Consider the following 13855-nt stretch of genomic DNA (forward strand, 5'->3'; position numbering starts at 1 on the left):
CAGAGAAACAGCAGGTGGACCCCGGAGCTCACGAATGAAATATCATATAAAGCCGCTGGCAGAGGCGGGATTTATAGGCAAGCCATTCAGCAAGCTCATTGGCTACCAGGCCTGTCAATCTAACGTTTCCTCCGGCGTGATTTGCTGAGAAACAAGTCAATCAAGTGATGTAATCGATATCTGTCAGACTCGGCCATGGTTGGCTAAATCGCCGAAGTAGGCGGAAACGAGTCACCTGATTGGTTGAAGTCCGGTTTGAAGCGGTCGAGAAGCCTCCAGTATCCATTTTGAATCGCGAACAAAGAAAATAGGACCGTGTATGATAAAGTTATAATAGAAAGATGCAGTGAATATGAAACGCACAGCGCCACCACGCGCCGCGTGCACGCGCACGGAGCCGATCGTTTTCTGGATTTTTTACCTATTTCGAGACATGTTTTGGCCAAAGTATTATACTGGATTGTTTCCTCTGGATGGCTAAGCTTGGGTTCTGGCCGGTTTTTGTGGATTATCTTCTTTTATGACCAGAAACGAGCGTCCAAACTGCGTCGACAGGTGAGCTGTGCACGTTTACTTGACTTGTTGTTTGTTGGATAAATGTGTTTATATTACCCGCTGTGGTAATCACATCTGAAAGTGGTTTATACCGGCGGATTCATGAGAATCTCAGCTTTCTATGTGTGTATAGTGTTTGTATAATCGTGTTTGCAGTGTCCTTCTATTTAAAAAAAAGCGTATACCGATAAAAAAACGGCCCGCCCGCGGGCCGCCGTACTTTAACGGGTTAATAAAAACATTCCCACAAGAATGTGACGCAGAAAAATTCACCAGAATGCAGAAAATTAAGCAACTGATTCTCAAGATTTCATGTCACCCCAGTGTTAAAACCAAATGTGTCGCTTTTATTGCGTCTTTAATTCCTCACTTATCTTTGTTATTTCTTTGTTAAGTTATTTTTTGGCCATTTCTGACTTTATTTGACAGATTAAGTTAAAAGGCAGACAGGAACGTAGGGGAGAGGTTTGGGGGGAAGACCTGCTATTGCTTTTACAATCTTACAATATATGGTTTTTAAAAAGCACTTATTTCTCCTTTAAATGGCTTTTTGATGCGACATGAAGGGATTATCTTTATTTTTCCTTGAATTGAATATCATTTTATATATTTGCATTACATTCAGAGCTGTTGCCTTTTAAAGGAAAAATACACTTTTTCCAATGAAACAGTGTTAGAAGTTTAAACTCTGTTAGACAGAATATGCATTTCATTACATGCAGTAACATTCATGTTGCTCTGTTTCAGTGTGACTGAAGAACACGAAACTATATCTTGCATAAAAATAGCTTCATCTGTTCACCTCATGACGACCTCAAGGCCACAATTTCTCTTTTGCTGGTTAGTTTTACTCACCAGGCGACTCTTCAGGCGGCTGTTTTTTTGCAATCTTGACCTCAGAGTAAGTTGTGTCGGCCAACGGGGAAAACGTCTCTGCAGCTGAAACATGAAACCAGATACAGCTCAGTTTGATTTATACGGACTGCTGATAAAATATCTGTTCAAACATCCACATTTCTTCCAAAACCAAGCACCAAAAAAAACACTTCTCTGGAGGGTTTTGTCAGAAAGCTTTCATATCCTTCGCAGACAGACAGATGGACTCACCGTTGGCCTTCGGTCTGGTGAACGTCACATCAGAATACAGGACTTCAGATTCAGGCATTTTCCTGCTGTGCGACTCTCACAGAGTCTGAAATGAACTGAATTTAGTTTCACACGTTACAGTCATAAAAAAAAAAAAAAGTAGCTTCCTGTGAACATTTGGTCACTTCACTAAATGTTCCACTTCCGTTTTTTTGGGGTGAAGCCACAGTTAGGATCAGATTAGCATCGAAAGAGTCGATGTTTTTCTTTTAGTTTGAGGGTTTCAGATCAATTTCGTCAGAAAATGGGTTAGGGTTATGAGCAGTGTGTTTGTGTGGCTGTCGATGCTGAAAGAAGATTTTCAGAGAATATTTCCCCATCAGTGTGAATCTGCACCGTCACAGTGAAACACAAGAAAAAGATTTAAAAGAATATTTTAATAGCAGAAAGCAAAAGTGAGATAATTTAGTCTAATAAACTACAAAATTTTAAAAAATGTTTCATTACAAGAAAAGATCCTACTGACCTTATTAGGAAGATTTACAATCAAGCTTGAAACCATTTATTCCCCAAACAATTTAGGACATGTCACTTTTAGTTCAAATGTAAATAAAAGCTGAGAAATAATTATTTCCACAATGTTGCTGTTGTACGTCGTCATATTATCTTTTGGCAGAAGCCTGTGTCATTTCCAATCCAGAAAAACTAGCTGGCTGAATAAAAGTAACTTTATTTCAAAATCTTCCAGTGGTATGAATAGTTTTGGGCTTGACTGTATTTTCCGTCAGTCTGCGAGTGACAATGTGTGAGTGAATGAATAATGGATCCATTGTGAAGCGCTCTGAGTGCCTAGAAAAGCGCTATATAAATCTAATCCATTATTATTATTATTATTATTTATTTATTTACCTTTTTTTTTAAATCAGGAAGTCCCATTGAGACGAGAAATCTCTTTTACAAGGGAGAGCTGGCCAAGATAGCAGCTGTACAAAATTAATATAAATTTATATATAAAACAGATACATGATACACAAATAAACAATTAACAGTGAAACAATAAAACAGACTGACAGCTATTCAAAGACATCTTAAGACAGACATTAACATTCCTCCTTCACTGTGTTCTTAATGATATTATTAACCTCATGAAAGATCAAGAAAGATTAGAACCCCTTTTGCACTGATGGGATTTCTATGCTGCTTGAAAAAAATCTAAAGCATTTTACTCATAAACAAACTTAATTTACATAAAATCTCATTCACAAACTCGCTTTTATAAATTATTTTATTCTTATTCTTATTTTATTTTATTTCCATCAACAAGAATGATCTTTCACTACCAACACTGTCTGCTTCATCTGGAGCTTTTAGCTGCATCTCATCGTCTTCACAAGCAGATGGAGCTTTTTCACTCAAGTAAGAATAATAATAATAATAATAATAATAATAATAAACTTAATTTGTAAAATATTATTCCAGAATCAGTTTCCAAAGTGATTAGATGAATTTTTTTTAGATATTCTCTAAAGATATTCTCTGTCATTTTAATTATTATAAATGTTTTCCCAGAACATCAACAAATACAGATAATAAAGGAGCAAAATACAACATGCATCATCAAATTAGCAGCAGTTAACAGAAACAAGACTGATTTTAAAAAATAATGAAAAATATTTTTGAAAAATATGACTGAACAGGATGAAAACCTGATTAATCAAATTCTAAAAAAAATAAATTAAATATAAATACAAAAAAACATGACATAAAAAGCAATACAACTTGCAAAATGCATTTATAAAAAGAAATGTAAAATACAAAAAATAAATAAAAGAAAAAGAAAAATGGATGGCAACATGTCAGGTTAAATTCTTAAATAAGATAATTCAGCAAGACTGCAACTTGTAATATTGGTTCATAAAGAGGAAACAAGACCACAGGATCAAAATATAAAATTATTTTTAAAAAGGACAAAAACTACATTAAAACTTGCAAAAATCATTTAAAAAAAGAAATAAAATAAATTTAAATATAAAATATTTCAATGCAAGAAAAAAACTGGACAACAACTTTAAATTTCAGCTCTAAAATAAAATAAATATTGAATATTTAGTCTAGGCTGCACTGTTAGGGCCATCAGTATTGGTGTGCCGTCTTGTTTTGAGGTGGTGTTTTGTAGGGCATTTGTTTGGGAGTAATTTGTGTGTGGGTTCATCCATCCATTCTCTATACACCGCTTTATCCTCACTAGGGTCGCGGGGGGTGCTGGAGCCTATCCCAGCTGACTCGGGCGAAGGCAGGGGACACCCTGGACAGGTCGCCAGTCCGTCGCAGGGCTACATATACAGACGAACAATCACACTCGCATTCACACCTACGGGCAATTTAGAGTAACCAATTAACCTCAGCATATTTTTGGACTGTGGGAGGAAGCCGGAGTACCCGGAGGAAACCCACGCATGCACAGGGAGAACATGCAAACTCCATGCAGAAAGATCCCAGGTCCACCCCGGGATTCAAACCAGGGATCTTCTTGCTGCAAGGCAAAAGTGCTAACCACTGGGTTCAGCTGGGGCTTTTTGCAGAGCCTTTGGAACCCCAGCTGCCAGCCATTTCATCTGACGACAGAGCTGATGACGACCTGCACTCCAGTCTGGTTCTCCCTGCCCTCCGGCCGTCCTGATTGGGCCACCCTCCAGCTCCTCCTCCTCCGACCAACCAGAGGCAGCCAGGCACCACACCTGCTACCTATAAAGTCCCACCATGCCATTAGTCTTGGTGGCTGGTACTTTGACCAGTCCACCCTGGTGCCTCTTTGTATTGTGGTTCTGTGTTGTGGTTCTGTGTGGTCTTTCAGTCTGGAAGTACTTGTGGTGGGTGCTACAGACAACTTTGACCTTTTGTTGGTGGCTTTAGCTTTGGTGTGGAGCCCTACATCTCAGTGGAGATTGAGGCTCCAATTCGTAGTCTGCCAACTGTGTGTAGAAGCCACTTCATATTTTGAGCATTTGTGAACTGTGTTCAGTATGTATACTTCTTCAGAGGCACCAGTTTTGTTTAGTTCGTTTTGTACACCTTTTGTATTAGCTTTTGTTCCTGGTGGTGGGTGTTGCTTCTGTAGTTCGGTTTGGCTAGGGAGTTTAGTTGTTTTCTTTGTGTTTAGCTGAGTTACAAACTCTGTTAGCCTTCGTTATGTTTTATTCCGTTCTTTGTTTTAGCAACACCCACCAGTCTTGTGTTTCATTGTCACTTTTTCGTTCCTTTTACTACTAAGCAATAAATCCCTTAACCTAAACCAATAACATCTGGTTATTTTGTTGCATCCAGCCAACCCCGAGAGGTTGGATCGTAACATGCACAGTGACATAGTGGTTAGCACTTTCGCCTTGCAGCAAGAAGATCCCTGGTTCAAATCCTGGCCTGGGCCCGGGATCTTTCATTCCATCTTGCATGGAGTTTGCATGTTCTCCCTGTGCATGCGTGGGCACTCCGGCTTCCTCCCACAGTCCAAAAATATGCTGAGGTTAATTGATCATTCTAAATTGCCCGTAGGTGTGAATGTGAGTGTGATTGTTTGTCTGTATATGTAGCCCTGTGACAGACTGGTGACCTGTCTAGGGTGTCCCCTGCCTTCGCCCGAGTCAGCTGGGATAGACTCCAGCACCCTCTACGACCCTATGACCCAGTCCAAAGCTCAGCTCAATGTTTGCTCTGTAATATTCACATATTTAACCCTCATGTTGTCCCACGGGTAAAAATTGACCCGTTTGAAAATATGGAAAACATATGTGTGTATATATATATATTCACATTGAAAATTCTGATGTCCTCATTTTCAACATTTTGGGGAAATTTTTCAACATTTTCTGGTGTAAAAAAACAAATGAATGTTCTTAAAGAAAATATTAGAAGTTGTATTGATATATATGTAATAACTTTTAGATATTTTTAACATTTTTTTTGAAGAGTTTACTCATTTGCTGAAAATATTTCCAAGAATTTTCTTTCCAAATTTGGGGGATTTTTTTCCGAATAAAACTTTTAAGGGAAACTTAAGGAATTATTGGAATTTTATTCCTGAAGACGACCTGTCCAGGGTGTCCCCTGCCTTCACCCAAGTCAGCTGGGATAGGCTCCAGCACCCTCTGCGACCCGAGTGAGGATAAAGTGGTATATAGAGAATGGATGGATGGATATTCGTGAAGGTTTTGCACATTTTAATTTTTTTAATGATTACTATTTGTATTGTTATTATTATTATTGGTATTATAAATATTCACATAAAACCCATTACTGACTAGAAATATGCACTAAATAAGTATAAAGCAATATGAACCCTGTAACTGCTCCCAAAGTTTTACTTCTGGTACAGATAAGCCACGCTCCAACTGATGTTACACCAGTATTTATTCTTCTCTTTGCCACAGCAAATCTTCTCTTCACCAGCAAACACCGTGAAAAACTAAGAGAAAATAATGATACGAACATGAGGATTTTGTCAACACAAATAAAAACACAAACTTAAACAAAACATCAGTACAAAATACAATTACATTCACATACCGTGTGTGCCTTCTGACCAGAAATTCAGGAGCTGTTGAGGTCTTTCAATGTCTTATTCTGACACAATGTCACACATCAAGTTAAAGCGTCCACAACTTTTATCACCACCATCATATAAAGACGAGTCATGAAAAAACTTTATTACATGAGGTTTAAATCTGGTCATTTTTCATTTAGCTTGCAGTAAATATTGAGATTATACAAGGTTTGTTTCTGCAGATAATGTTGTTTTACTGCAGTAAATAAATGCTGAAGTTCAGTTGTGACTGAAGCTCCCTGTTCTTCAGCCTCCAGTTCATTTAAAGTTCCTACCTTCAGTGTCTCTCTGTGGTCGGATCATTGTGTCCAGACTTCACCCTTCAGTTGATCAAACTGTCTCTGCAACATAAAAATATGTCGTCTGCAAGCATTCATCTTGTAAAACAGCTGTTTGTGGTATTTTTTGTTTTTTCTGGAACATTTGGTCGACAGAAAAGAGTCCAAACTCGCCGTAGATGTTTCGTCTCTTCAGGCGTCTCAGGAAGAAATGATGATCAACGCTTTTATGTTTCATAACTTTTTGTAAAAAAAAAAAGAAAAAAGAAAAACACCTTCCTTCAAAGGATGAGGAGGAGGCTTTATCTACAGTCTGTTTTTTGTTTCTTTTCTGAGTCAAACTAGTAATTTATATTCTGTAACAGTGAGCTCATAGATTATATGTTGGTCCATTTTTATGTATTTATTGAAAGCTTGAATTCATTTAATAGATAATTAATGCTCAGAAACAGTCTGACATGATCATTTTGTTCCAACTAATTATTATGGTTTAATGCACAGATTAGATGACTGTAATTGATAACAGATGTTTTTACTAAATAAAGAGACTTTATTATTAGTTTTGTGTCAGTCTGTCCACAGATGGAGGTTCAGCAGTTCAATCTAAGATGCAGTGTTCAGGATTTAGTGCCATCTAGTGGTGAGATGGTAGATTACAACCATCTGAAGATCTCTCAGCTCACCCTCCTCTTCCAAACACGTAGAAGCTGGTGTTTGGTTTGTCCTCTCTGGGCTCCTGTAGAAACATGGTGGTTCTTCATGTCATGAGCTGCTCCTTCTGTAAATATACAGAACTCATTCTGAGCTCATAAAAACACAACTACTGTTATTTTGAAGTGATTTTAACCCAATGAAACCACAATTCTGAATATTATGTTCCATTTCTGTCAATAGATCCTTGTAAATCTGACACACTGGACCTTTAAATACAGCAGATAAAAAGAAGTCTCAGACAGACAGAGTTCAGCAAGAAGAGTTTTATTTTGTCTTTGAAGAAGTCTGCAGGGAATCTTTAAATGTTTGTGACTTTAGCTTTATTAAAACAGCATCGCTCCACCTTCTGTATCCTGTACTCAGATTGTTTCTAAACCTGAAGTGAACTTTAGACACAAACATATAAGAGGTGGCCATTTTTTTCAGGTTTCTCACAAATACTTCTGTGAGGAACTTTGCAGGGTTTATCGAACCAACACTTCAGGTCAAAAGCTCCAGCTTTCTCCCCCATCCTTGTACAATCCTCTCCATCAGGATCAAATCCTGCATGGTTGTCTGGCTCCTTGTAGCTCCAAAACTTCAGCCTAACAGAAGAAGAACAGATTCAATAAATCTCGGTTGTTTTGATTTTGAAAACGAACCAGAATGTTTTGATGAGAATCAAACCTTTCATCCAGCAGTGAGCCGTCCACCCACAACCATCTGCCTTCTTCTTTTGAGTCGGTCAGGCCGATCCAGAACTTGTCCTCAGCTTTTTCCATTACGTCTCTCAGTCGTCTCTCCAGGAAACTCTGAACAGGAAAGTTGATGAAAGTTGTGAGACTTTTCCAGGCTGAGATGATGAAACATAAAGTTGTGATAATATACATGAGAATGCAGCAGAGTTTCTACCTGCTCATCCCTGCTGTCTATCTTCACCAGATCTCCTCCTTGACTTTGACAGAAACATCTGCTCTCTTCCCAGGATGATTTATTGGTGGTGAAGTTATAACACTTTACTCCATGATGCTCCCAGCCTGCTTCACATTTTGGACATGGCTCATCTTTGAAGAGATTACAGAACAAACTGTTGATGTTTGTGTGATTTGGAGGCATCAGGAGGCTTCTTCTGTGCAGCAGTTACAGTTTAACTTAAAGCATCAGTCAGTTATTCAGTCATCATTATTAGAAGACACTAATTTAAGACAAATCCATGACTTACATGAATGTCAAAATTAAAACGTCAAAGTTTGTCATCAAAAAAGTTGAGAGGAATCATGATGAATGATTGAATGTTCACATCAGCTGTGTGTCATTAAACTGAATCACTCTGAAGAAAGTCAGAAACAATCCAAGTTTCTCCAGCATTGCAGCGCTGTTGTCTTAAATCCTCACCTGACAGACTTTTATTTAAAGCTTCAAACTCCGTTTTGAGACTTTTGAGATCTTCCTTGGTTCTTTTGTTGTCAAACGCTGATATAAAAACGACAACAGAAACAAGAAATTAGTCGGTTTCAGATTTTTCAGTCTCACTAAAATGGGGTAAAGACTGATTTTGTGGTTTGTTTCAGATTTTTCTCAACAGAAGCCCTTAAAATACACATCTGTTGGAGTGAAACGTAGAGTACACTGGAACAACATCACTGAAATGTCAAATGTTTTGAAATCTTTTCACCCTACAGTAATTGTATTACTTATAAGTTGAACAACAGATATTTGCTGTTGTGTCAAATTAAAAACCAGCATTCTAGATTTTCTACATTATAAATACAGACCCCAAAGCAGTAACTGAATGCAACAGAAGTCTGAACATTATCATTACTATGCTGTTGAACATCCAACCTTATTTTTAGTGACAGACTCAGTCCTCCTTTACATGGAGGATACCAACTTGTTCTTCTGCCATTCTTCAGACTTTGCTGGAGGGGTTTGTTGTTTTACCTTTCTTTTGAAGATACCCCAAAGGTGTTCTGTTGAAGTCAGATGATGTACTTGACCAGGTTCGAGTTTCACTTATTTTTTCTTTCTTTAGAACGTCTTGTTATTTTGTTCTCTGGATGGTCCTCATGCTGGAATATTACTCTTTTTCAAGTTTCTGCAGACTGGAAGTCGTTTTATCTTCCAGTGTTTTGGTTTTTCCACAGACATTCATGGTGCATCTATAAGTATCTCATCTCATATCATCACCATCCCACCTCTGTTCTTCACTGTCAGGAGTGTCCATCCATAGGTAGTCCTGGTCAGATTCACACCAAATGGACCCAACAAATGTATCTTGGTGTCATCTGACCAAAGAATGTGCTCTCAACATTCATCAGGCTTCTTTTAATGTTCTTTTCTGAACTCCTTAGCTTGTATCAACTTACAGTTTTGTGTTGAAAACAGGAAGCGTGTCTTTTTCGTCCTCCGTCTATAGAGGTTAATGTTTTGAACTTCTCTTCACACTGTCTGAGCTCCACAGAAACTCAGATTTCCATTAATAACCCATGTGTTAAGTCTGAAGTAGCTGCCGTCTGCTAGATTGTGAAAGTAGTTCACTGTCAGTGGAGGCGTTTTAAAAGACGACCACTGCGGCCATGATTAGTGGTACTATGACTCCTTTTATACCTCCTGATTACTGTGGACATTGTGATTCACTGACTTTTAGTTTCTCACTGATGTTCCTGTTTTCTTCTCCATGTTTGTGAATCATACAATGACATTATTTAGTTCCAATCCTGGTTCATATGGAGCCATGAGGCAGACATGCAGATAGACGCAGTCCACAAATCAAAAACTAAAAACATTATCCCATTGACAGCTCATTTTATAACCACCTTTATGCGGTTTGGCTGATTGGGAATCACTTTCTGCTTGGAAACCTGTGTTTTTAACATAGTCTTTCTAAAGTATTTATTTCTGACTTTTCATGAGAGGAAATGTTCTATTGTTTAACTTAGAAATCATGCAGTTACTTCAATATACAATTTGAATCATTTGACATTTAAGTGATATTGTACAGAGGTGTAGTTTCTTCTGTTGTACTACAAATTTAATGGCACAAACATTTTCTGTCTCATTTAACCTTAATCAGCTGTTTATTGGTGTTAAGAGCTGCACAGACTCACCGGTAACACCGAGAGCAATGACAGCAGCTGCCAGCAGAACAGTGAGAACCAGCAGAGCGACTCTCTCTGACGTGACTTTAAGTTTTCTGCTTGACTCGTCTTCATGGAAACTGGCTGAACGGTCAACAGAGAAAGAGATGAACAGATAAATATGTGCAACTTCTGGCCACAAAAACTGGAACATTGCACAATGAAGCACCACAAATGATCAGCTTTCTCCAGTAATATCATCTGGAAGAAAATTGAAGAAGATTTTTGCTGCAGAATATTCTACTATAAAGCACAGATATATCATTAATTAAAAAATGATAGTCTAAAATATCAGTTGCTGTAATTACTCTTGAGGATTTTATTAAGTTAATTGTCCTTGTTAATAGATTAACCATCATTTTTAATGTTTTTTAAATGTCTTATTTATTTGTCAACATCTGTATTGCAAATGAAGCCTCTAGCTCTGTGTGATCCTCGTTTGAATAAATATTAATGCTGTGTGTCCACATGTACTAAACATGTTCACTCACACAAACCATAATATCTGAATGTTTTAATAGGGATGTCCGATATCGGCTTTTTTGCCAATAACCGATATGCCGATATTGTCCAACTCTCAATTTCTGATGCCGATATCAGCCGATACCAATATATATGGGCTATTTAACTAATTTTAGCTAAGATCATATGTCCCTTGTGGTGGAATTAACACATTATACATAATTTTATTGTGATGACCCAATGGATGCATTGTCAAATGCAACAAGGCTTTCAAATGAAAACATTGTCTGTGCAAAATAAGAAAATTATTTCAACTTAAGTTTTGGAAAACATGCCATGTATATATTTTTTTAATTGTCTCAAATGACATTTCCCCACTCTCCCTCTCTCTATGAGTCCGATGAATACCACTGAAATCCAGCCATTATTTTATCAGTTTTCATGATGCAGGCAAAAAAGGCTAAAAAAACAAAAAAAACAAAACTAGAACGATATTGAAAAATATTACCTTTTTGTGCCAGTATCAGGTCGATAATATCGGTGGGCCAATATTATTCCACATCCCTGTATTTTAATGTTTTGGCTGCAATTACAGACAACAAATTTTAAAACAAAGCTAAAAAAAACACACATCTTTACTGTGATTGCTTGTAATATAATACTAGACAGTGTTTTTAAAAGTACTATTCTTTATAGAGGAACATTTTTTTGTATTAGGAAAAAGTACAAACCACCTTTGTTTTGTTTTTTAAAAATGTAAAGAATGAATTTTTCCTGAATGCAAATGAAACACTTTAATATTAAACTTGCAATTTATACTATTGCTATTTTTTAAATCTATTTCTATTACAACTGGTAGTACTATTAATGCGCTTATGTACATATTTGTCAAAAAAACATTTATTGCACTTTCTATATTTAAAAAATTATCTATTTTCTGTTCTTGTATTCTAAACGTGACATATTGAGAGAATAAATATTAGTTCTTTTCTGTGGTGTGTACATGATTAGATTTAAAATAATTTAGCTGTTTTTGGGGAAAAATTTGCATATCAGTTTAAAAAAACACACCCTCTCAGTTTTTAGAAACTTAATCTACAACGCTAAACTTCATAGAAATCTGGATTAACTGCAGTATCTTAAAGAAACACAAGGGAATTCAAATATTTGAGCTTAAATTACTGTATATTCACACACATAATGGAGAAAAACACTTCTGTAAATAAAGTATTTTGTGTTTAAACTCTCTGTGCTGCAGATATTTGACTGTCATCATTTTGTAGGACATGTGGAGATAAACATCAAAATATGACTGAACAAAGCTTTAAATAAATCACCAATAAGAGATATGAGTTAAAGCAACGTGAGGACAACTACTGCTCCTGTAGAAGCACAAGACATTAAAACAGAAGAGTTTTCATATATCTGCCATGTCATCACAGCAACTTCCTCATTTTCTTAAATAAACCACGACTTCTCTTTGACTCATTTTCTGGAGATAAAACAGGTCCTCCCTTCCCTCTAATAACTTCTGTCTATGGACTTGTGTACTGGTGTCGCTGACAGCCTCCAATGTTGTTGCTTTCCAGGGTGGTACTGGTGATATTTTTTTATACAGACAAATATGTGATGAAATAAATGATAAATCTGAACTCTTGATCCCAACAGTCTCTTTTGAGGAAATAATCACCACAAGTCGACACAGAGTTGTTCTGAGAAATCAGCTTTAAACTGAATCCTCACTGGTCAAACACAGATGTGTTGTGATGTGTCCTGATTGTGCAGAAATCTTTTGCTGAAACGCGCCTGTGCAGTTAAATTTCAGAGATTTTTGAATTAAATTCAAATTAATTAAATTATCAATGACTTTAAAAGGTGCCACATGCACGTTTTAGGATGTTAATTCCCCAAAAAAATACATGTGAGAAGACTAAAGTCGAAATCCAGCCTGTATGTGTGTTGACTCATACAAAAAACAACAAAACAATAATAATGATAACAATTATTATTATATTTATTATTATATTTTATTTTTCCTGAATAATAATAATAATAATAATTGTTTAGCAACAATAAAAATTTAATATAATAATGATAATAATAATAATAACAATAATTATTTTTTAATTTTTTGCTATAATACTGCTGCTACTACTACAAATAAGAATAACAATAATAATAATAATAATAGCTATTATTATTTTAACAGAAAATCTTTTAAAGCGTCTCATTCTTGGCACCTTTTTTCACCACGTCATTAAATGTATCATTTCAAAATTAAAAATCAAATTTATTTTTTAAACTACACTTTCAAATTACAAATATTATGTTAATAAGTTGTGCTGACATAATAATGTTGATTATTGTATCAACTTAAAATTGTGTGTAATTTATACTCAGATTTGTTGTTTGTTTTTTTAAAGGTTTAAATATTAGATTTTAAAACACAAACTGCTGTCAAAGATAAAATAAAAATTGAAAATGAGACTAAATATTCGATTATATAAGCTACCACATAAACCAAAGCATGAACAAAAATCAAACATTAGTGAATTAAATCTAATTGGAGGAACTTAATTTATCAAATCTTCATCAAATTAAAAACTTTGCATGTTCTCCCTGAGCATGTGTGGGTTTTCTCCGGGTACTCTGGCTTCCTCCCACAGTCCAAAAATATGCTGAGGTTAGTCGGTTACTCTAAATTGCCCGTAGGTGTGAATGTGAGTGTGATTGTCTGTCTGTATATGTAGCCCTGAGACAGACTGGTGACCTGTCCAGGGTGTCCCCTGCCCTCGCCCGAGTCAGCTGGGATAGGCTCCAGCACCCCCCACGACCCTAACGAGGATAAAGCGGTATATAGAGAACAGATGGATGGATGGATGGTTAGTTTTACTCACCAGGCAGCTCTTCAGGCGGCTGCTTTTTTGCAATCTTGACCTCAGAGTAAGTTGTGTCGGCCGATGGGGAAAACGTCTCTGCAGCTGAAACATGAAACCAGATACAGCTCAGTTTGATTTATACGGACTGCTGCTAAAATATCTGTTCAA

The 13855-nt window shown here is 36.5% G+C and overlaps 1 protein-coding gene across 9 annotated transcripts in view; it reads right to left on the reverse strand.

The window, feature by feature from the left end:
* Nucleotides 1–13855, reverse strand: part of LOC127536126 (hepatic lectin-like) — an 88403-nt gene that overhangs the window by 14833 nt on the left and 59715 nt on the right. For 3 of the 9 annotated variants that reach the window (XM_051955622.1, XM_051955620.1, XM_051955613.1), the window contains exons 1-2: nt 1663–1789; nt 1411–1494 (exon numbers count right to left, since the gene is read on the reverse strand). The exons of 4 other annotated variants lie outside the window; for them this stretch is intronic. In XM_051955622.1, the coding sequence (XP_051811582.1) occupies nt 1411–1494; nt 1663–1720 (142 nt within the window). In that variant the 5' untranslated portion in view covers nt 1721–1789. Of the gene's footprint in view, nt 1–1410; nt 1495–1662; nt 1790–7478; nt 7815–7896; nt 8022–8121; nt 8274–8604; nt 8683–10316; nt 10431–13705; nt 13790–13855 lie in introns of those variants that run through there. 2 more of the 9 variants (XM_051955619.1, XM_051955618.1) reach the window with 2 other exon arrangements.

The sequence above is a fragment of the Acanthochromis polyacanthus genome, chromosome 11 (assembly GCF_021347895.1).
Source record: "Acanthochromis polyacanthus isolate Apoly-LR-REF ecotype Palm Island chromosome 11, KAUST_Apoly_ChrSc, whole genome shotgun sequence".
NCBI classification, from domain to species: domain Eukaryota; kingdom Metazoa; phylum Chordata; class Actinopteri; family Pomacentridae; genus Acanthochromis; species Acanthochromis polyacanthus.